At 55.9% G+C, this 22880-nt stretch overlaps 3 protein-coding genes across 15 annotated transcripts in view; 2 read left to right on the top strand and 1 right to left on the bottom strand.

The window, feature by feature from the left end:
- Nucleotides 1-3278: 3278 nt before the first annotated feature.
- LOC118258932 (parathyroid hormone/parathyroid hormone-related peptide receptor-like) lies at nt 3279-8603 on the bottom strand. Its single transcript, XM_035568034.1, has 13 exons — nt 8526-8603; nt 7660-7765; nt 7140-7250; nt 6895-7019; nt 6630-6724; nt 6101-6278; nt 5755-5908; nt 5532-5592; nt 4853-4919; nt 4621-4719; nt 4134-4271; nt 3979-4020; nt 3279-3635 (listed from the first exon to the last, which is right to left on the bottom strand). The coding sequence occupies exons 1-13, from the start codon at nt 8601-8603 to the stop codon at nt 3279-3281; spliced, it is 1611 nt and encodes a 536-aa protein (XP_035423927.1).
- A 3476-nt stretch (nt 8604-12079) lies between these two features.
- MYL4 (myosin light chain 4) lies at nt 12080-17880 on the top strand. The gene is made up of 7 exons (XM_035568013.2): nt 12080-12178; nt 12994-13021; nt 15011-15160; nt 15693-15866; nt 16225-16302; nt 16955-16995; nt 17854-17880. The coding sequence occupies exons 1-6, from the start codon at nt 12080-12082 to the stop codon at nt 16981-16983; spliced, it is 558 nt and encodes a 185-aa protein (XP_035423906.1). The 3' UTR covers nt 16984-16995; nt 17854-17880.
- A 3480-nt stretch (nt 17881-21360) lies between these two features.
- CDC27 (cell division cycle 27) overlaps nt 21361-22880 on the top strand; it is a 33016-nt gene continuing 31496 nt past the window's right edge. For 3 of the 13 annotated variants that reach the window (XM_035567998.2, XM_050715453.1, XM_050715454.1), the window contains exon 1: nt 22556-22713. In XM_035567998.2, coding sequence (XP_035423891.1) covers nt 22678-22713 — 36 coding nt within the window. In that variant the 5' untranslated portion in view covers nt 22556-22677. Of the gene's footprint in view, nt 21678-22554; nt 22714-22880 lie in introns of those variants that run through there. The other 10 variants (XM_035567997.2, XM_035567996.2, XM_035568000.2 and 7 more) reach the window with 7 other exon arrangements.

Below are 22880 nucleotides of genomic sequence, written 5' to 3'. Positions count from 1 at the left end.
TTTGGCCTCCAGATTGGCCCGTCTGTCTCTCCTCATCAATTAAGAATGTATTAATTTACATTGCGGAAGGGGGGATGGAGCAAGTTGATTTTTCTTTAATTTCTTACGAAGCTGTTCAAGGGATCCTTCTCCAGCCCAGTTAACCACGACATCACACACAGTGAAGGATGAACTCCCTGGTTTTTTTTTTGTGGTCAGTACACCAATCCCATTGCCCCAGGTATTTTTCTTTTCTTGTAAAAAAAAACAAACAAACCACAAAACTCTTCTTTCCTAATAACCTTCATTTTGGTGGACGCCTGCATAGCAAACGTGTCTCTCTGCTGTGCCTATGCACCCTCTGTTCTGAGAGGGCTGATTGCTTTCTTCAAAGTAAAAACAAAAAAGGGAAACAAAATGTAGATATGCCACAGCAATCAAAGGCTGGCACCTCCCCCTCATGAAGTGAAGCCAAATGAAGAGGCTTCATTCAGAAATTCAGGGACCTGCTGCTCAGAAGCCTTTAGGGAGAACCTGAAAAGCAATTGAAGGAGTGGAACAGCTCAAATATCGCCCCATATTGGACACATGTAGTTAAAACTGTAAAATCTTGCTTGACTGTTTTTAACTCATTGTGTGTATTACCTGTTTTTTAACTTTTTTTTTTTTTTTTGCACCGTAAAGGTAAGGAAGAACTCTTTTGTTGAAACATGTCAGCACCCACCTCTGTCTTGTTTCTACTGAGAGAAGTATCAGAAACTGTCAGTTTTTTGTGACATTGTGATGTTTTCTTTATCAGCTGTGCATTTACTTTCTGCTTGCTCTAGTAAATGTTTTATTACTGGGACAAAATATCTAGCATGTGCTTTTTGTTCTCCACTTCTTCCTTTGGCTGTTCTGGCATTTGGATAGCGATTTGTGTGGCCGGAGATCTGACTGCATCCCTTTCTTTGAACAGAAGTTTTGGATTGTAGTTTAGAAAATAATTCCTGTGGTTTTTCTCAGCATCGCTCACAGTTTTGAAAGCCGTATTTTAGCTTCAAAGCCTACTGGGGAATAGATTTCTCTCCATTTTACAAGTGTGGAAGTGTGCAGTCCAGGACACATTGCTTCTCCCAGCCTTTCATGGAGTCATTGTAGAGCTGGAAAGGGAACTCAGCCACAGTCCTGTCATCTGACTCGCACATGTCCTGGTTTCAGTGAAGACAGCAATGTGATTATTTGGGCCTCCTCGCTATCTAGCTCTAATACAGGTTTTAGAATGGCTTCCACTTGAATTACCTAATCACAGTCCAGGCAGAAACCTCTTTGCACTGGTTTGAGCTCTGCAAAACTGAAGACTTCAGCATATTTAGTATTAAGATGAGGATGATGTCTTGTTCTAGGGCAGATGCGGCAGGGGATTAGGAGCCACTGCTGGGTTCCTTTTTCCTTATCACACGTAGTGTTTATCACTCAGCATAACTAAAGATTTGAGTTTTAAAACCAAAAAATAGCTTGGTGGTCTGAAGCTGCCCTCTGCTCCCTCCCTGTCTTGGTCTCAGGTCGCTGCCATGGGGAACTGGCCTGTATGTGGCATATGCGTGGGTTTCTCCTTCTTTTTAATGCATCCCTCTGCTGTCCTGATAGGATTACTGAAATTCCTCACCCCTCTCTCAGCTACCAGGAGCCTCTGGAGAATTGAGTGAGTAAATATTGATCGGTGACAGAGCGCTATAAATGTCAGTTCGCAGGTCCCCGTTAGGTACATAAGGGGGGTTGATTCCTTTTCCACAGAACAAGGTAGCAGTGTGAGCTGCATGCCAACTACCCTGAAAGAGAACCTCTCTCCTTGCAGGGGCTGGCTGTGCTTTCTTCTGAACAGACGGGAGCACAACTCAGCTGAGCAAATCAATGACAGGAAGCTCAGGTTTGGGAAGTACAACCCTGCTCCTGCCTCTGCTCGAGCATCGGTCGCCCCCTCTGCCTCTCGTCCCCCAGAGCGGGGCACTTGCTTTCTTGGCTGGGGGTGATGCAGATGTGCCATCTTCTTCTAGACCAGGAAACCTCGTCCCTGCCCTGACAGGCCTCCTGGCCCTCTGCCTGGTGGTTCCTCTAGTGATTTCTAATCCTTGTGGCTCAGTTTGCACCTTAGACTTTCACCGGAAAGCTCTGCAAATGCACAGAATTATTTACGTGTTCTCTGTCGCTAGCTTTATTATGAAATTACTGCCTTGGAATGTGTCTCAAGTAGGAAAAAAACACCGACATGCCATGTAACTTCAACTGGTGTACGTACCCCCTCTCCCAACAACATTGTAATCATCACCCCCCACCCCGCTCCCTCACCATCCGAGAGAATTGTCTGTGCAGGGCATCGCAATATCCTCAGGAATGCCTTTTCCCAGCTGGGTGCTGAGGTTTTCCAGGCACTGTGTGTGTCACCGAAGGGGGCAGGAGGGAGCTGGGAGGCGTCACTGCACTCCAACAGCGAGCAGCGAGGGTAGATCTGGCTGGGTTTCCAGCCCTTCACCCCCTCTGCTTCCTCCTGTAACCATTTGCTGAGACCGTAAAGAAGTTTGTGGATGGAAGCAAGCCTTGCAGCCTGTCTCTTTATTAACTAGCTTGCAGAAAGACCCCAGGGCCAAGGCTCTGGCATGCTGTGGTCTCTGCATTTCCACGCGATCGTGCTGGAAAGCGTGGGGGACTGAGGCATTTTGCTGCGCCCTTCCCAGGCTGTAATGCATGGTCTGCCTCCCTCAGCCCGTCATGTCCCGGTGACTCCGTGCCCCTGTTTGTATCCGAGCAGTGCCTGTAGGCGTTCACAGCACCGCGGAGCTACGCAAGGATGCAGGTGAGGGCAGGGTGAGCCGCAGAGCAGCTCCGCAGGCACCGCTCCCTGCCAGCCCCGGGCTGCACACCGCAGGAGTTAGTGCCAAGGAGGGGAGGCAGACTTTAGGGCTGCGGTGTCGTTGGCACAGCTTTGTACGCGCTGGAGCTGAAGTAGCCTTCCAGGCTGTCAGAGTCTGTCAGATTGGGCCTGGAGGACTGTGTCCTGGTGACAATTCAAGGCTTTGCATGCACAGACATCACTTACACCACTCATCTGCGCGTGGAAGGAAAGGAGGTTTTGAACCAGCTCGTTTTTAGGCTGGGTAGGTACAAGAAGGAACAGGAGCACGTGGTCCCTTTGCATGCTGGCTGGGAGGCAGAGGGATTTGTGTTGATTCAGCTGCTGACCCCTGCCCCAGCTCTCCACGCAAGCACAAAAGGAGCCCAGAGCGTGAGGATCAGTCCAGCTGGGAGATGCACCGTTAACTTCACAGCATCGTCTCCAGCTCTTTGTTCAGGTTGGGGTGACTCCGATCCACATCTAAGTCCCCGGTGGTTTCCCCGCAGGCTTTCTGGCTCATCTCCTGGGTCGGACAGGGCAAAAAGTCCAAGGCAAAGGAGCCGGGGATGTAGCCTGGCAGGCTGGCACGGGCAGGGAGCAGCAGCCCACGCTGCTGCGTGCTCCCTGCCGCTCGCCCCGCGAGGCTCATGCTGAAGCTGGTGGTGGCGTGGGAGGCCAGCCCGCCGTAGTAGCAGCTCCCCACCGCACTGGTGGCGCGTGCCTTCTGCTTGAAGTCCAGTGCCAGGCTTCTCCGAAAATGGGCTTTTTTAATCTCTGCCTGCACCTAAAGGAGGGATCAGAGATGGCTGCTGGTGCGCAGAGTGAGCAAAACAGGCAGCCCTTCCCTTCCCTTCCCTTCCCTTCCCTTCCCTTCCCTTCCCTTCCCTTCCCTTCCCTTCCCTTCCCTTCCCTTCCCTTCCCTTCCCTTCCCTTCCCTTCCCTTCCCTTCCCTTCCCTTCCCTTCCCTTCCCTTCATTTTCACTCCTAGAGATTTTTCCCATCCAAAGCCTACAGAGAGTGATGAATCAGTTTTCCCTCCAGTTATCCCAAGCCGGGGGCTGCGGGTTAAGGTCCCTGACCCTAAACGGGCTTGACCCAGAGCTCAGCTGCTCGCACTTCTCACTTACCTCCCCGTTGCAAAAGCAGTAGATGAAAGCCACGAAGAAACCCTGCCAAAAGAGACGGACGTGGGGTTTGAGTCCTGAGCCGGGATGCCGTGTGCGTGCCCGGGTGGACATCGCTCGGTGCTGGGAGCAGGGAGGGCAGCCCCACAGCAACGTACCTGAGAGGAGTTAAAGAGCATCTCGTAATGCATCTGGATCTGCCACAGCACCCCAGAGACTTCGGTGTAGGGCATGGCCATGAACACCACGTAGTGGACTCCGAAAAGCGGCATCAGCACCAGCGTGGACTTGAGCAGCTTCCTGAGAGGAGAAACACTCGGGGCGGTGAGCTGGGACCTGCCAGCCAGCCCGGAGCTGCCGGTGTTGGGGAGCGTCCCAGCGAAGGGCAGGCGCTGGAGTTTCTGCTGCTGCCCTGGTTTGTGCAGGCTATCGCACATCACCCGGCTCAGGGAAGGGACCAGGCAAGGTTTGAACCCCGAGCCTCCTGTTTCAAGCAAACCGAGCTGCCAAAAGTGCTGGCTGCCACCCTCCCTCGCTCCTGCAGCTACTCCAGCATCTCTGCTCTTCGTTCCCAGCCCTCTGGGGAACCGTCACGCCTAAATGAGCCAGCCCAGGGCTGGGGCATGGTCCTGCTGCTGCCAGCACTTGCCTGTACTGCTGCCGGGGGTCCAGCTTCCCCGTGTTCGTCTCCCAGAGCTTGGAGGCCAGCACCCGGACGATGTTGAGGAAGAGGAAGAAGTTCACCTGCCAACAAACGCCCACCGTGGGTTTGTTGCCTGCAGCGACCCAGCCCAGCAACCACAAGCAATCAGCCCTGGGTTGCTCCCAGTCCCCTTTCCCTGGAAAGGGTTGGGAAATGGAGCCACGGGGCTCTTACCACGATGGCAGCCAAGATGGGGACCTGATAAATCCACTTCATGTTTCCCGCGCTGAGGTCCCAGCACCTGAAGAGACCGGTGAAGAACCTTTGGAGACGCCTGCAGCCACTGGTGAGGAGAACTTCTGGCTGATGGTCCCTGTCCCCACCAGCCACCATCCCCATCTCCTGTCCTCCCACCCTTCACCTCTTTGCCATCTCTGAGTGAGCCTGGCTGGGAGAAATCTGGAGTTTGGGTAAATCCTGACCCAGCAGCAGCCCTGTTACAAACACCTCCAAACATCTTTCTGTGGCAATTCAGTTTTTAATTAACCTGAATCCTGCTGAGAGCTCCTTGTCTAAACCTCCTGCTGTAAGTCCTCCTCTTGGTGGAGGAGTGGTCTTCCTCTTTTTAAAATCTTAACTTTAGAACATACCCTTAGTGTTCATCTTGGCACAATTTATCAATCAATTTATGATGTAAAGCTGCATCCATCTTCCTTCCACATGCAGAACAAAGATATCACTGGACTAGATTACTGACAGTTTTATAAACAAGCCTTGTATACTTGTTGACTCCTCTTGTTCTTTTTGGAATTTTTTCATTTCCAGAAGCTCTGGTGCTCACAGATTTCTTGCTAGCATTTGCAACCAAGCTTTCCCTCCCCAAAGGACTGCTGGTGAAGGAGGAGCTACGTACTGCGTATCTGCCAGGGAGGCCCGCACGCTGGCCCAGACAGACACAAAGACAGCAGGGAGACCTGGAGGGACACAAACCGGGGTGAGGAGCACAGCTGAGACACCACGTTTGCAGCCTGAATCGGTTTCTGGCAGCTGCTCTGCATCCCATTGCCCTTATCTTGGCAATCGGTGCTGCTCAGCGCCCCAGCTCCTCGCAGGGTTGGGTTGGGGTCCAAGCTTACCCCAGCCGATGATGATGAGGACCCACAGGTAGCTCTTGTTGGAGAGGAAGGCCATGAAGATCAGGCTGTGCAGGTAGAGACCTTCCACCAGGATCCAGTAGTGGTTGGTGGCCAGAAAATAGAGGAAGAGCGTCACCACCACCTTGCAGCCGACCTGCGGGCAGAGAGGTGCCCATGTCAGACCCTTCCCTGAAAGCTGCCGGCCACCAGAGCTGCATCTCCTCGGGGTTTTTCCCTCCCCTCTCTAGTGGCATCACAGAGTGTCACAGCCCTACATCTCCTTGCACCAGGGCTCCTAAATCCCCCTTTGCCCTGCTCCTGCCCCTGGTCTCCATGCACCACTTGCCAGGTGGCTCCGTTGGCCTGGCGAGGAGCCCATTTCTGCCTTGAAGTCGTCCTCCCGCAGCTTCTCCGTCTCGCTGGCCGAGTAGAGCACCATGTCCTTCACGAAGATGCTCACCGCCCGGCAGATGAAGGAGGTGAAGAGGTGGACGTGGATGTAGTTGCGTGTGCAGTGCAGGCGCCTACGGAGAAGGGGGTGACACGAGCCCAGCCCTGGCTGCCCAAAAAGCTCAGCGCATGTGGGCTACCAGGCAAGGGGGGGGGCCTGGAGAAGGCCAGCCCCAAGATGCCAGCCCCCCGTGGGCACAAAAGGCAGCTCGGGGGACGAGTGGGGTTTCATCCCCCTTCAGGAGCGAGGAGCTGGTTGTACTGGTCACCAGTACGTGTCTGAGGGCTCTGGGAAATGCTCTGAGGTTTGTGCTGGGGTTGGGGTGGTGCTGGTGCCCCACAGGGCTGCTCCCCCCAGGTGCTGCGTGCCGGAGATGGGGACGTGGTTGTTCCCCCCGTGGGGATGGGGTTCAGCTCCTCCTTACTTGAAGTAGGAGAGGATGCAGACGGCGACGATGAGGGAGGCCAGGGAGATGGAGTAGCCGATGGTGTACATCAGGTGCAGGCGCTCAAACACCTCCTGGAAGAGAAGGGCTCTGCTCCACGCCTCTCCCACGGCCCAGGACCCTTTCTGCCTTCAGGCCGAGAGCACGGGAGGAGCAGAGCTTGTTCTGGGGAGCCCCCAGTCCCAGCCATTCCCCTGGTCCCCAGCCCAGTCCCTTTCCCAGCGCCTCCGACAAGCAAGGTCACCTTCTCACGGCTCCGGCTCTCAGAGGAGAAGAGCACAGCGCATTCAGTGTAATTGGCCCAGGTCTTGTTGAGGCTGAGAGCCATCTCCCACGTCCCATAGGCACTGCAGTACCTGTAGGCATGACCTGGGAACGCGGTGGGTGCTGTGACAGCAGCAGAACCCACAGGAAACCCATCTGCACCCCCGCTTGGTGCAGGCGGCTCCCCGAGGTGAGCTCACGTCCTGTCCGGACGCGAGCGCTCACCTTTGTGGTTGAAGTCGTAGATGTAGTCGGGGCAGGGCACGGCCACCTCCTGGCTGGGGGAGCCCTCCGGCCAGCAGATAATCCCGTCCCACTCTGGAAGGCAGCTGGTATCTGGCCAGGGAGCAAAGGCGCATCGCACCCCGTGTCCAAACAGCACCTCATCCTGCCTCTGACCCCCCGGGCCCCAAACCAAGACGAGGAAGTGTGCTGCCATGCCATCACCCCTCATCTGCAGAGCAGGGGGACCCACCCCCATCCCCATCCCCATCCCCATCCCAGAGCTCTTGTTTGTGCTGCACATGGGGCTGCGCAGTGCAGCCAGTGCTGGTTCATCAGTGTAAGGGTTTGATTATCCCCTAATTACACCCAGGAACTGCACAAATCCATTCCAGGACCCTGTGGTCCCCAGGAGCTGCAGGTCCCCTTGGCCCCGTCCTGCTGCCATCGGAGGGGACAGCGTTTTCCGTGACATAGCCAGATCCCCAGGCTTGCCCCCCCATGCGCAGGGTCAGGATGCTACCTTTGATCTTCTCCAGCTGGGTTTTTATGTCCCTCTGACATTTCTCCTTGGCTTCCACCAGGAGGTAAATCTGCTCTTCTTTCGTGAGCACGTCGTCGGGGTCCACCTGCCCAGACAAAACTGGGGTGAGGACCCCCCCCATCACAGGGGGGCTTTGGCCAGCGGTGCCTAATGGCAACTTGGCTCAATTCTGCTCTGAGCACTCTTTGCACCCTCCTGCACGAAGCAGGAGCGTCCTCGGGTGGGAAATGAGCCAAAGCCGGAGCAAGAGACAAGCAGGGAGGCCCGGAGTGCGTCTGGAGGAGGTGGGCAGAGACAACGGGGCAGCCAGGCTGGAAACGAAGGTGCCGCAGCCTCGCAGCACCGTGCTGTCCCCGGTGAGCTGGGTGTGGGTGGCTGGGGGTAGAGCTAAGTGATATGGGAAGAGCAGAGCCATAAGGGGAGCGATTCGGAGAGGGGATGGGCAAACCAGCAGCTTTGGAAAGGAAAAGGAGCTGGGATGCTGGGCGCTGGCAGAATGGGGCTGGGGAGGCACAGAGGGGGGTGCATCAGCAAGGGGGGGCGCTTTGGGGACAGGCGCTGCCATGGGTGCCTCCAGCTCTGCCCTTGCTGCCAGCCCTGCAGCCTCACCAGCGCTAACGGGAACTCGCCTGGGTCCCTCCGGTCCCTTGCGAGCCCTGCCCTGGGCACGTACAAGAAATGAAAAAAATAAATTAAAAAAATCCCATCACGGTGTCCCCATGGCTGCTGAAAAGCTTTTAGCGGGAGTGCAGATGCAGGAGGTGTGGGTTGCCCGGAGGCGATCAGCGATACCTGAAGGCAGCAGAGCGGCGGGCCTGGAGGAGCCCGGGGCCGCGCGGACTTACCAGAGCCCAGGCAGAGCTCAGGAGGCAGCAGCAGAGCAGGGCCACCACAACGCCTCCCCCGGAGCCCGATGCCACCATGGTCCCGCCGGGGTCCTCAGGGACTGAGGGGTGGAGAGAGCAAAGCCTTCGCCTGGGCGCAGCCGTCCGGGCACCACCAATCTCCGCCAGCCCACGGGCTACAAAGAGAGCTGGAGCGGTCGGCGAGGCAGAGCATCTTCTGCGAGCGCCTTCCCGGTTGCGGTCCCCATCGAGGCGAGGTGGCAGCAGGGGCACAGCGTGTCCCTGGGGGCTCGGGGCGAGCCCCGGTCCCGGCAGCACTATGGGATGCTCGCAGGCTTGCCACGCATGGGGGGTCTCCCCCCACCTCACTTGCTCCTGTTCGTTCTCCGCGTCTCCGCTGCTTTAAGCAGCTCCCGGAGCGTGAGCAAACAATTCCCGTCGGGATGGGGACGGCCGAGCTTTATTGGCTTAGCCCTAGGTGCTAAAATCCTCCTCAGTCAAGGCAGATTCCTCCTTTCAGAACTCCTCTCGCTGCCCGGTGGCTCATTTTTCAGCTGTCACGGCATCCCCCTGCCGCCTCCAGCAGCAGACTGGTCCCGAGGAGCCGACAGACTGGGAAAATCCCAGTAAGTGCGCCTGGAGGTGGGGAGGCAGAGGGTGCCACACGTGAGCATCCTCACTGCTTTGCTGCCGGTGCTGGAGCTGGGATGTCTTTGAGGCAGACGCCAGTTTAACCCTTTTCCTTCTCCTGGTGTTGGGGCGTACACTGGGGAGGTGCGTCGGCATCGGTCCCGTGCCCCACAGGACACGCGCCCGTGGTGCTTGTGCAGGACCTCGCTGCGTGGCCGTGCCCAGGGGAGCTGTGGGGTGGAGGAGCTGCAGCTCCCTCGTCACCTGTATCCCCATGGGGAGGCCCTAGGGCTGGCCCCTGCATTTTGGGACCGTGCATACACCCGGCTTGTTCCCACCACCCCACTGGTTTGGACACCTCGTGTCCCCCCAGCATCCCCCTGGGGAAATGGGGGCACAAAGCGGGGAGTCCTCCCTCCCTGAGCATAGAATCATAGAATATCCCGAGTTGGAAGGGACCCACAAGGATCATCAAGTCCAACTCCTGAGCAGGTTGTCCTCAGTGGGATGAGGCTGAAATTCAAAACCCCGGCGCAAAACCCTGGGAATTTCAAGATCCCAGCCCAGTGCTTCACCCATGCAATCCATGGCTGGGTGCAGCTATCGCTGCCTCCGTAAATGGCAAAATCCCGCACGGGGCAGAGCCCCCTGGGGCCTCCCTCTGGGTTTTCCAGGCGGGGGGGGGCTCGCTCTGGTCCTAACCAGGAGCCTCCCCGCTGCTTGGAGGAGGTCAGGCTTTGCCCGGCTCCTGCAGCAAGCAAAACCGGAGCAGAGAGTTGGGAGAGCAAAGCAAATCCCAGTGACAGGGCTCGGGAGGTGCTGCTGCTGGCTCGGATTAAATCGGAGAGGAAAGCAAGCCTCTGGGTCGCTTCCCCTGCCTCGTCGAGCAGCTGTAATGGAGGGATCGGGGCAGGTTTGGCAGCTGCCCATCACCCCAGCCCTATTTAGCCCCCAGCCCAAGCGCTGCGTGGGTGCTGACCCCAGCTTGGTGTCTCCCTCACCAAGGGGCTCATCTGGATGTTGCCTGGGTTTTAGGGCAAGAAAAGGGCTAAGTAGTTAAATTGCAGGAGCAATGTTTTCTGGAGGCTCTTCTGGGTGCCGATTTCTGGCCAAGAAGCTCCCGGGGAGTGCAGATGGGGTTCAGGTGAGGTTATTTTGGAACGGGCTCCGTGTTTCGCAGAGCATCGGGATCGATGCTGCCTGAGGGGGAGGCAGCAAAGCTCCGGGGCGATTTGATTCCCACCGCAGGCGAAACCTGACCCAGACTCAGAGTTTGCAACGAGCAAAACATGTTGTTTTCTGCTAAATTGCTCACTCTATTATGCAGAGATCGGGAAAGCAATCATCGCAAATGACACCCACTCAGCCCCATCACGCAGCCCGGTCAGACCCCAAATCCGTTCCAGCAGTCATGAGACGATGGCAGACAGCAAATTTCCCAGCAGTTTTCAGCTGCTCCCTCCTGCCAAAAGACCTCCATGACCCGGCTGGCAGCAGCTCAGCATTGAGCAGCGTTTTGGCAAAAAAGAGGCCAAAGTGGGGGCTCTGGGTGCAGGGTGAGGACCCCCCCATCTTTACAGAAGATGGAAAATTACCCTAGGAATTAAAGTGGAGTTGAAAGCTGCCATGCTCAGAATTTAATTTCTAGGGTAATTTTCTGCCTTATGGGAAGAAGGGGATTCAGTATTTACAGCCGGAGACCTCCCTGCTCATGTGTGCATCTTCCCTGAGCCCTTCATTTTCCGCAGGGATCAGAGAAATGGCACAAAGCGGAGGAGCTGCCCGGCTCCTGCACAGCCTGGGGGTGAGACAGAGCCTCGAGCCTAGAAAATACCTCCCGAGAGCACGCACACAGCTGCATTCTGTATACCTACGTACACACACACAGGGGTATATGCATCAGTGCGATGGCTCGCACCCTGTGCGCATCCTGCAGGATCCATCCCGCAGGATCCTGTTCCACCCAGCGGCTCGCAGCCGTCCCTGCAGCCCAGCCCAGGCGGGCGTGGGAGCAACGAGGCCGTGCAGCATCTCCCGAGCAGGGTTGTGCTCCCATCTCTTGTAAATAGCTTCTCCCCATTCCTGTTACCAAAAAAAAAAAAAAAAAAAAAACAGGTCTCACTTTGCTCTCGGTGCAACCCCACGCTCTGCTGCAGCCTGGCTGCATTTAAGGTGGTGGTTTAGGATCTCTCGGTTTGCCCCTCCAGCACCGTTTGCCAGGATGCTGAACCTCGATGGTTTCTTCTGGCTCTTTTTGCAGGAACTTCCCAGCTGCCAGAATTATCCCTCGCTATAGGGGTGGGACTTTTCATTTTTATTCCCCTCCCAAAAAAAGCAAGGCCACTTTTGGAAATCTCCCCTGTCCAGGTAGCGCCCAAAGCAGCACATCCAGCACCGCAGGCTGCGATGGGGATGTGCAGGAGTGCAGGGGGAAAGATCCTGAGCTGATGAATTAAGGGTCACACTGTTTGCATCGCCCTTGTTAGCCACCCTGGTGCAGGCGAACGTGTCCTCTACCCACAGCACGGCCACGTAGCCCCTCCAGCACCTTCTCCACGTTGCTTTTTCCTTGCTAGGCACCCAGAGCTGTCTGTATTTAGGTTTCTGGAGCTGTTTTAGCGAGCGGCCCCCGTGCAGCCCACCCGGCGCAGGTGCTGGGGGGGACATCCCCCCTCTCACGGCTGGTGGCTTTGCCGCGCGGGAGCCGATGACAATGGGCAATTGTCGAGTTGGGGCCCCTCTCGTTTGAGTTTTCTTCCTTTTATAGTAAGTAGCAGTTGCTCCAGCAGCTGGCCTGCCCCTGCGGGGTGAGGACAGGGCTGGGTTTATAAGGGAAGGAGCAGCCCCTGCCTCTCAGCCCTCCGCTCCGTTGCTTCGCCAGCCCGGAGGACTCAGCCTTGAACCTCTGCAAAGCTCCCAGCGAGATGCCGCTCAAAAAACCCGACCCCAAAAAGGATGCAGCCAAAGCGGCTGCAGCCCCGGAGGTGCCCAGGGAGCTCGCCTTCGATCCCAGGAGCGTGAAGGTGAGCGAGGGATGGAGGCATCGCGTGCCTCCATCGTGCTGTCGCCCGCCAGGCGCGGGCGATGCGAGGCACCACGCGAGTTGGCGTCAGCCCTTCCATCTAGGAGCTGGGGTTGGGAGGGGAAAACGATCCCACTGCATTGATGCAGCGAGCTGGCAGCGATGCTCTCCTCGCCGGGGGGGTTTAATCCTCCCCCATCCAGCCCTGCGTGCCCCGGAGCCGAGGAAATCGCGCTGGCTCGGGCTGCGGAGCTGAATGCCCTGCAGCAGCTCCGGGGCCCCCACAGCTCTAAAAGCATCTCTGCCACCCGCTGCCTGCATCCTAAAGCACTTTGCCCCCTCATCGCCTCCTCCATGGGATGGCACCTTTTATCCAAGTCCCCACAACGGGAGCTCATTTTTGCCGCGATTCCCCAGGTTACGGTTACATTTTTAAGCCCAAGCTGCGGCAGGGGGGTTGTTAAGAGCAGGCTCAGCACAGAGGCTGCTTAATCACTTGAACTCGGGGTCAAGCCTCGAAATGACATCCGTGCTACCCTACCGTGGTCTGAGCATCCTCCCTGTGCCCGCTGCACCGCTGCTGGCTGTGCTTTCCATGGGGTTTTTGGTTCTGTGATGAGGGTGGGAGTGTTCCTGGGTATGGCATGGGCACGGCACGGGCACGGGCATGGCACAGGCACAGCATGGGCACGGCACGGGCATGGCCACCACCCTGAGCAGGCTGCAGAGCCCGGGGAGATGCCCAAAGGCAGGGCTGAGCCCCTTCACTGCCCCCAGCACCATCCTCATGCCCTGCTTGTTCTCTTCTCCCGACAGATCGAATTCACGGCAGAGCAGATCGAAGGTAAGTGCGGGCACCGCCCCCCCCTCAGATGGCATTAGACACGGGGAGTCCCTCCTCCAGATTTTTCTGCAGCAGGAGATGGGAAAGGAGGCAGGAGAGGAGGTGACCAGGAGCTGGCTCAGGGATGTGGCTGGGATTGAGACACCAGGGAGCAGTGAGCAGCCCCTGGCTCCTTGCTCTGCACTGAGGGCGCCCCAAATGAACGGGATAATCCCAGCTTCACAGCCCGGCAAGGGAAAAGGTGTTTTCTGTTCATGGGGAGAGATGCAGCCTGGTGCACAGTCTGGGGTTTGTACTGCAGGAGCAGCCTTTGGGACACAGAGACAGCCCCGTGCCCGATCTGCGCGGGGCTTGGGTGTTCTCATCTCTCATGGGAAGTTCCAGTGCCTCGGTGTAGGCCAGGGGAGGGACGAGATCTGAGGGCACGTCCTGCTGGGAGTACTGGGAGGAGCAGACGAGTGCTGTGCAGGCTCAGCCCCCAGGCCGGGTTTTGAAAGGAGGAAAGAGAGAGATTTGGAAGATATTTGGATTTAAGCTGCAGCAATGTCCCCAAGCGTGTGATGTGCTCCAGGTTATCAGGCCTTGGTGCTGGGGCAAGAGGGGACATCACCGAGTGTCCTCTTGGCCCAGGGGCTTGCAGGTGGTGTTGGCCCTCCCTGGGTCCCCCCAGATGCCACCTGCAGAGGCAGAGCCATTGTGAGGTCAAATGGGCAAACAGCAGCACCCCAAGGTGCTGGGCAGCCCTACAGGGACACAGATCCATGCCATGGGCACCACGGGGACACATCCAGGGGACGGTGAAGTTCAGCAGAAGATATAAAAATGCCAAGTAGCAAACTCAAAGCCCCAGGCAATGATAACCACCAAATCCAAAGCAATATATCCCAAACCATCGCGTCTCCGATCCCACATGGAGACCGCGACCGTCTCGTCCCGCACGCCAGTGGGAGGAGCGGCTGCTCCGCTTCCAGCGAGCTAGTGCTGGGCATCATGAAGAAGATGGACCAGAATCTGGAGCTTGTTAGAGCCATGGACGTTAAACTCACAGCTCTGAGCATCCACGTGGACTGGCTGGAAAGGCCGACTGCCCACTTGGGAGTGTCAGCTGCTCAGGTGGGCTCATGGGTCTAGAGGCAGCAGGATGAAAGCCAGGAGTTGGTGGAGCATCTGGTGCTGGAAAACCAGCGTCTCGCTGCCCATGAGGGGCAGATGGAGAGGCAGGTACCAGCCGCCAGGCTCAGGACCCTTGGCTCGCCCCAGGAGGGTAAGGAGCTGGGGGGTTCCTGGAGAATTGGGTTCTCCACGTTTTGCACCTCAATGCCAGCAAGGAGCCTGCTGGAGGGGAGAAGCCTTCTGGGGGAGGCAGTGATGAGGCTCTGAGCTGCAGAGGAGCATGGTTGGCCATGCAGTCAACATCTGGTGGCCATGTAGGCAACATGGGGACCAAAGAGAGAATCCAGCAGTAGGTTAGGAAGGTAAAAAGCATCGTGTAAAGGAGGAGGGAGACCCTAATTCTTCCTAATTTAGGCCTTCTTCCTGCAGGTAAAAGGTAACGCTCAAAGGGGTGATAATTTGAGCTCAGAAATGGATCTCCTGTGTCTTCCCAAGCAGGGCTGGTGTAAGGTGCAAGGCTGGGTGGACGTGGTGACCCTACCTGAACACGAGCAGTGCCTTGCGGTGCCTGCATGGCTGGGTCTGGAGCAGATGGGGCGCTGTGGGCATGGTGGGGGTGCGGAGGGAGGGTCGTGGGGTCCCCAGGAGGCCTGAGTCAAGAAGGGGAAGAGCAAAGGGGATGATCTGCAGCGAGGACAGCAGCCTGCAGCTGGTGCTGCCAGCACAAGGTGGTGCAGGAACCCCGGCAGGATTCATCCATCCAGCTCCGTATGGGGACTCCCGCGTGTCCCACCCTCTCCTGGCCACCCTGCTCCTGGTAGGGTGGGACACGGGGCCGGCACAGGCAGGGGGCAGCTGAGCTCTTCCTCCCTGCAGAGTTCAAGGAAGCCTTCAGCCTGTTCGACCGCACGCCCACGGGGGCCATGCAGATCAGCTACGCGCAGTGCGGGGACGTCCTGCGGGCGCTCGGTCACAACCCCACCAATGCAGAGGTGCTGAAGGTGCTGGGCAAGCCCAAACCAGAAGGTAACAGCACACCGGGGCCATGGGACAGGGTGGGATACGCAAACCCAGACAGACAGTGGAGGGACATAGCCCCTGGAACCCTGCAAGACGAAGAAATTAGAAAGAAAATGATGCAGAGAGGCTTCATTCCTGCGTAATTTCTTCCCACCCAGCCCTGTACCATGACTGACCTAAGGGACAGGCTGTCCGCATTGGGGACGGTGGCAGCTGATGCAAGCAGACTGGATCCTGAGCTGGAAAACTGCAAAGCAGTGCAACCCAGCCAGTCCCACTGCAGCCACGCTGCTTTGGTGGCTGAGGACTTACCCCCTGGTTTGAATTTTGGGCTAATACCAGCAACCCGTGTGCAGTCCCCAGCTGATAGTTAGTCCTTGTATCTTCCCGTCTTGAGTATAACGTCCTAACAGTCCCATCACCTTGTGGGTCTTCTCAGATGGAAATGACACCCAGAAAGGTTAAGCAGGAGGTCCTCAGAGGGTGAGTTCAGCCTAATAGGGTTCATCTCTGACCTCTTCTCCTCCTCCCCTTTCAGAAATGAACACAAAGGTGCTGGACTTTGAGACCTTCCTCCCCATCCTGCAGCACTTCACCCGCAACAGGGAGCAGGGCACCTTCGAGGACTTTGTGGAAGGGCTGCGCGTCTTCGACAAGGAGGGCAACGGGATGGTGATGGGGGCAGAGCTGCGCCACGTGCTGGTCACGCTGGGTACGGGCTGCCTGGGGAGGGGAGCAGGCCACGGGCCACCCGGGAGCTCTTCTGGGGCAAATAGCTTGGGTTTGTTGGCTGGAGAGACCCTGCTGCTTGTAGGCTTCTGTAGGAGTTGATGGCTCCCAAAGTCGTGGCTTTTCCATCTGAAGCCGTAGCTTCATGCGTGACCCAAGTGAGCTGGAGAGTCCACATCTTCCTCGACTGTCAGACAATGGCCACACCTTGGTCTTCTCTGCACAATCTCCCACCTATTTAACCCCCTTTTCCTTTACTGGTGGCTTTGGCTCTCTGGAAGGACAGGAGGGTCACAGCAGGGCCACAGCCGTCCCCTCACCTCTCCATCCTCCTCCTCCAGGGGAGAAGATGACAGAAAGCGAGGTGGAGCAGCTCATGGCAGGGCAAGAAGATGCCAATGGCTGTATCAACTATGAAGGTAGGAGCAAGAGGTTCCTGCTGGGGTTGTCCCAGACACAGCGATCTTGTCCTAGGGCACAAAATGTGTGAGGACATTGGGGATCACTGAGAGGAAGGTGTGGACCACCCTCGAAAGCCTCTTCAAGGAGAGATGTGAGATGGGATCCCAACTTGGGTGGGAACACAGCGGTTGTGCCAGTGATTTCCAGCAAAGGCTGCTGAAGACAGCATGTTTCGAAGGGCTTCGGGACAGATTTATCCCCAGTGCTGGCACTGTTTTGCTGCAAGCCATCAAAAATAAACAAAGCCAGCATCTTTCACAGCAGAAACTAATTGGGAACATTTGGAGACGCAGGTTGCTCGTGGCTCCAAGAGGGCGAAAGTCTGGCATGAACTCTGGGAACCCCTAAAATTGGAGAGCATTGAGGAAAAGAGGGTATCCATTCCCCACGGCCTCAGAAAACTGGGAATAGTGGGACTGGCTTGTCTCCAAGAGGGGTTTGGTGTCTCTCCAGATGGGTTTGGGGTGGAAAGTGGGAATAGAAGGAGATATCGTGGTCTTGGCAGAGCATCTCTGCCAAGGCAAGTCCCCTTTGTCCCTGGGTGCCCTGGGGACCTCTGCCCCCCAGCTCCCAGCAGGGTTGTGCTCTCACTTCTCCTTTCCTCCTCAGCTTTTGTCAAGCACATCATGTCTGGCTGAGTCCAACTTCAGGTGAGTCCATCAGGGTCTCCCCTCTTTGCTCTGACATTGGAAGCCCTGCCTAAAAAACCTGCACGTGTAACTCATGCTGGTGGACATAAATATTTTAAAAATTGTGACTGACTAGATGCTAAGAAAATATTAAAATATTAACTACTTAGCACAGTAGTTCAGAAGTTTCCTTGTTAATGCTTAAAAAAATACCAACATTCCCATTAACATTAGAAAGAATATGGAAAACGTACCCTTGCTGCTTGTTAAGCTTTTTGCATTCCTCTAAGGCTGCCTGAGGAAAACAGATAAACAAGTGTCTTTCAGGATGAACTTTTCCTCTGAAATGTATTCAGTTTAAAAGAAAATCCAAATTACTAAGAGCTGGCCCCACTCACCCCTGCCAGTTTCTTATGCTTTTATCTCGCTTTTTTTTTTTTTCTTAAGCATTTTTCCTCTCCTCAGCTGTGCAGAGGGCAGCAGGGAAAAAAAAAAAAAAAAAAAGACCTTCAGAAACTGCTAAATACACAAATTAAACATTTAAAGATCTCTTTTATTTCTTCCCTTTGCAAATCTCTTTAAGCATCAGAAGGTTAAAGCCAAGGCAGACAGAAGTCTGAACTTTGAATGTTCGATGCCCATTTTATCTTGTTTTCAATCCCTTTCTCTCCGGCTCCTGTTCATCAGCTCAGCAATACGGGCAGCTGGGTGGCAAATGCTGCCAGGGAGATGCAATTCTACCCAAAACTATTTGCATGAAACTTTTTTTTTTTTTTAATGGCATGGAATTATGGTTATTGACATTTGGGGTTTATCTGGGAAGCGGCGCTCTCGTTGCACGGATTCGTTGCATTAAGCCCTCTCATGATTGTCTCCCAGGTTCTCGGAAATGTTGGAACCCACCTGAGCACCACGAACTGTGAGATTCCTGCGTCCGCATCCCCTCTTCCCCAGATGTCCCCTGTTGGCAGAACATTCCACACGAGCCCCAGCGCAGATTTAGCCTCCGTGCATCTGCCCAAGCCTCGGTATACAACGGGATAAGTCCACGACTTGGTTTTAAACTCTAAATTATTCTTTTCAGGTTTTTCCTGTGACATTTATCTCATTAAATCTCATTCCATCCTTCCTTACCTGTGGCTTTGGTCTGGTCAGTGGAGCAGTGGATGGGGAGACTGGGGGTACCCGTGGTTGGAGCTGGTGGGATGTTCTCGCAGCATGGGAAGGCTTCGTGACCTCTAGAAGTGAGGGAGGAATTCAGACCAGGCGTGAGGGTCTTTGCTCATCACCCACCCTCAACGTGGGGCCAGCAGCTGGCCGTGTCTTGCTACTAGGGGTTTGAAGGCTCAGAGCAAAGTGAGAGTGAGGGACAGGCTGCATGCAATGACCCCCTGTTCTTAGGACACACCTCTCTGTGTTAAAACCAGGCCTTTTTTTGGACCTGTAGCCCATCCACCCTACAGCACGGTGCTCCATGAGCACTCTGTCCAGGTCCAGGCTGAACCATACCACGAAGAGAGGAGGGACCTGCTTGGTCCTGCTGCTGTCCCCCATCACAGGAGAGAGCAGCGGGCACCTTCTCCTTGATCCGCCTGTCCCAGCCAGAAAAGGGACAGAGGAGCCCAGAGGCTCTTTTCAATTTATTTCTTTGTTTATTTTTTTTTAAACAGAGAAAGCATTAACAACATTATTTCTTTTCTGTATGGTCCTGTACAGGCGGACAGCATGTCCGCAGCCAGAAGCTCCCTGGGGGCTGTGTGACGTGAGCTGCCAGCTCTTTTCCTACCTGCAGAAAATCATCCTAGTGTCCTTAGAAGTGGTGAATAATTCATGACAGATAACTCAGCCCCCCATCAGCAGAGCACCTGGGAGCAGATAATGCTTTCCTTTGATTTGCTCCATATTCCCCTGTCCTCACGCCATGGCTTGGACTAGAAATTGGAGGTGTTTTGCTTTGCCGTGGCTGCCTTCAGCTGCCACTTGCTCATTTCTGTGCAGTGACTGAGTAACAGCTGCTTTCAATTCCCACTGCTTGATAGAAATGCTTGTAAAAAGCAACATAAGCTGTTTATAGGTGTGAGATTAGATTTTTAGCTCCTGTCCGTGGTATTTCTACAGCTCCCACTAGGGAGAATCGGGGCATTTCATGCCTTTAGCGTACTACATGTGTTCTAACCTGGTAAAGGACCGTGGTGACAGGGCGAGAAGGGACACTGCTTGCTGCACTTACGCTGGGGTCACATTTGCCCTTGCCACCACCGTGGCGTTGGCTCCTGCAGAGGAACGTGCTGTTACAGACAGGAACGGCGCAGAGGCGAGGGACCTGCCCCAACCTGCAGGGGAAATGCACAACAGAGGCCGGTGACCCCGCTAGCTGTGATGTGCCTGCCCTGGCAAGTCAGGAGGCCCTGCTCTTGCTCCCGTATGCAGAGTGCACGCCTTGCATTCAAGCCCCCAGCTTCTGTGCAGATAGGGATGACACTAAATGAAAAACAGAGACTCCTGCAGACAGACAGAAAGGGAGCAGTGGAAAATGATGGGAAGAACTAGATAAAAATGCAAGGGCTGAGAAATCCAGCCTTTGAAGCACTCCTGGGGTAAGTCAACCATGCTTCCCTCTGGGGACCTGTTCTGTCTCTTTAGGGTAAAACAAAGCTGATTTGTGCTGAAGCAGGTTGGAACGATGCACTTGAACAGGTGCAGCATATAGCTCTGGATCTGTACAGCTGTGTACCTCTGCATGTGCCTTTGTGCCCTGCCTCCTTTGGAAAAGAAGAGGATGCCGAGGAACAGACAGTTTTAGTCCCATGGACATTTACACAAAGCATCTGTTGACACCAGCGAGTGACCTTATATGCAGAACTGCACTTCAGGGCTAGAGGCATCCCTATAAATTGAGATGTCCCAAGACAATGGTCACGTGCTGTGCTCTTTCATATTTCAGATGCTTTACTTGGAGTCCAGGAGACTCCAAGAAGTAAAAATACTCCCCCACTCAAAGGAGAGACTGTGGCTCTATCTCCTCAGCCTGTGATAAGGCAGACTCATACCAAAGACGGTCTGGATGTCAGGAAAGTCAGCGCTGCCTCCGTGAAACGGGAGAGACAGATGGAGCCAGCTTTCCTCCTGGGGAGTTATCAGCTGCACATGGCAGGGCAGAGATTGTGATAAGGGTGATGAGGATGGACTGCATGCCTCAAAATGCAGCCTCGCGCACGCACACCCACGTATGCACACACCACCGTCACCATCATCACGGCTGGTGATGCCAAAGGCCCTTCGGGGAGGGAAACACTTCACCGTGTTTGGGGCAAAATGGCTCAAATCACCCTGGTAGGGAGCCAGGTATCTGTCCTTGGGGAGAGCACTGCTTCGTTTTATTTGTTCCAGGTCGTGGACTGAAGCAAGCTTTTTCTTTCTGTGCCAGCCTGCCCACACCCTGAAAGCAAACACCTGCAGATTTGCTGGAGCGATAGCAAACCTGTAAATACGCTTTTCAGAAATGCAGAGACCTGCAAAGGGACTGGGGAAGCAGGCAGACCAAGCCTTCCTGCTCTCCACACAACTTCTCAACATAAGCAACGTGCACAGAGCTTTATTCTTGTGTAAAGGAGCAACCTCCTGCTCCCACAGCTGCTCTGCCGTGCTCAGCAGCGCATCGGCGGGTGCCAGGATCTGTCCTTCAAGGAGTTGAGCGTGAGTGTAAGAGGAAGGAGGGAGCAGAGAGCCTGTGAACAGTGGGGTGTGTGTATGTTGGTGGTGTGTGGCTGTTTTATTACAGGAAGCCTGTGAAGGGTGTTGGAGGACGGTCTCTGTGAGCTGCAGGTGGCTAAAGATAGGTGAATATTTTTAATAAACTGAAGTGTAGCTGTGCATCTTTATTCCATTATTTTGGGAAAGGAAGAGAGCCCTCCCTGTACCTGGTGATTGGAGGCAAACTGGCACCTTCACACAGATTGAAATGTCCGTTGTCAAGTTACCCCCCTTGCCCCTGTGGACATGGTGTGAGGGAGACCCCAGGCCGCTGGTGAGGGTTGCCGAGGCTTCCTGACAGACAAGACACCCCAAGAACCCCATCTTTTGGTACAAAACGCAAGCTTTAATCTCCTGTGGTGGCATTTCGAGGGAAGAGGACCGGAGGCACCCGCCGCCCTGCTGGCTGTGAGGGGCAAAAACCGCCCGGCTCTGAGGGGGTCAGCGCCCCCCGCGCCCCGCCACAGAGCTCGGCAATCTCCGGAACCACTCGAGCGGCTCCGCTAAGCGAGGCCGTTCCGCCAGCACTCGGCTCTTTCCGCGGAGCCCTTCGTGTGTTCCGCCAGCAGCTTCGGCTGTTTCCGCGGGGCGCTTCGGCTCTTTCCGCCGAGGAGCTTCGGCTCTTTCCGCGGGGCGCTCCGTGTGCTCCTCCAGCAGGTTCGGCTATTTCCGTCAGCAACTTCGGCTGTTTCCGCCGCCAGCTTCGGCTGCTTCCGCCGCCAGCTTCGGGCGGCCTCGGCCCACCTCGTTCCCGGTAACGGTCGCTGGGAGTTCAAATGAGCAGGGGCCGGGCCGTGCCGCGCCGGGCCGCGCACTGAGGCGGGGCCGGGGCCGCGGCCGCCCCGCTCCGGGCTCGGCGACGACGACGACGAGGAGGAGGCGGCGGCGGCGGAGGAGGAGGCGGAGGAGGCCGGGGGAGCAGGATGACGGTGCTGCAGGAACCCGTCCAGGTACCGACCCCCTGCGGGCCGAGCTCCGGCTCGGGCTTCGCCGCCTCGCTCCAGGCCCCGAGGCCCGGCCGGGCCTAGCGGGGGGGGAGCCGGGGCCTGTCCCGAGGGCCGGGGGGAGCCGCTCGGGCCTGGGGCTCGCGGCGCTGCCCTGTCTCGGCCGGGCCTCGGGGCGCTCCGGCAGCTCCTCGCCGGTTCCTCCGGCCGTCCCGGGGGGCTGCCGGGCTGCGGCTGGCCTCCGGGCGTCCCTTCGCCATCCCCCGAGCGGCCGGGGGGGAGCTTCCTGCGGCCTTTCTGCCTCTTCTTCGGCTGCCCCGGCCCCGGGCAGGCGGCCTCCCCTCGGGAGGTGGCGGGCTGCGTGCAGAGCAGGCCGCTTGTGCTGCCCCTCGGGGGACCTGTTGATGCCTCTCCGTGCTCACCTTCCTACCTCTGCTGCTGGCTCGTCTGGAAAGCTCGCAGTGCAGACGGAGGACGTGCCTTATTCCCAAGGAGTTCGTATTTTCAGAGCCACGGGAGATCTAGGGGAGAAAATAACGTAAATTGTGAGGTTCTGCCGTATTTCAGTCTTGCTGCAGTTGCCCTGATGGGCTTCCTGCTCTTTTTTGCAGTCTTCCCATCCAAAAGGCGTTATTCACAGGATAAGTTGGCTGTTTCTTTCCACCTGTCCTCTGTACTCTAACTCTTCTAAAATTTTCTGTTAATGATACCATAACCTCATTCACATTCCTTTTTTTAAATTATTTTTATATCTTAACAGATTTTTTTTTTTCTAGTTATGTCGGAAACGTCTTACTAAATATGCCTTGGTCGTACAGGAATTGTGCTCTGTAATGCGCGTTGTGAAAATCCTCGTGTTTGGCTCTCTGCTCTCCTTTTAAGGAAAAGAGGATGGGGAGAGGAAAGAAGGACTTCTTGCCTGGAAGACCGCACTGCTGACTTGACCCTGCCTGTGCAAGATAGTGGCAACGATGACACTCTGGTAGACTCAGGGTTTGCGTTCTCGATGCCACTGTTCTGCTGGTCCACTTGGAGAGCAAGGGTCAGTGTGCTCCTGGAAATGCTTTTGGCCACCCGCTCCATTTTCTGCTGTGGCCGTAGTGATGCCATTGTCGTTACCCTTGGAGCTGGGCTGGTGTTTTGCAGCACTTGGGTATTCTAGGAAAACATGGGGTTACAGTCAAAAAGGAAGCAAGAATGCATTTCAGA

This window comes from Cygnus atratus, chromosome 25 (assembly GCF_013377495.2).
Source record: "Cygnus atratus isolate AKBS03 ecotype Queensland, Australia chromosome 25, CAtr_DNAZoo_HiC_assembly, whole genome shotgun sequence".
Taxonomy (NCBI): domain Eukaryota; kingdom Metazoa; phylum Chordata; class Aves; order Anseriformes; family Anatidae; genus Cygnus; species Cygnus atratus.
This window is presented reverse-complemented; position numbering and strand designations above follow the sequence as displayed.

Excerpts from the sequence above, each read along its gene's own strand:
- LOC118258932 (XM_035568034.1), bottom strand. The coding sequence starts at position 8,603 with ATGGTGGCATCGGGCTCCGGGGGAGGCGTTGTGGTGGCCCTGCTCTGC. Across the intron at positions 5,909-6,100 it reads CAGGCCAACGGAGCCACCTG|GTCGGCTGCAAGGTGGTGGT; the intron begins GCAAGTGGTGCA and ends CTCTGCCCGCAG. Across the intron at positions 4,720-4,852 it reads CCATCTTGGCTGCCATCGTG|GTGAACTTCTTCCTCTTCCT; the intron begins GTAAGAGCCCCG and ends GTTTGTTGGCAG.
- MYL4 (XM_035568013.2), top strand. The coding sequence starts at position 12,080 with ATGCCGCTCAAAAAACCCGACCCCAAAAAGGATGCAGCCAAAGCGGCT. Across the intron at positions 15,161-15,692 it reads GGGCAAGCCCAAACCAGAAG|AAATGAACACAAAGGTGCTG; the intron begins GTAACAGCACAC and ends CTCCCCTTTCAG. Across the intron at positions 16,303-16,954 it reads TGGCTGTATCAACTATGAAG|CTTTTGTCAAGCACATCATG; the intron begins GTAGGAGCAAGA and ends TTTCCTCCTCAG.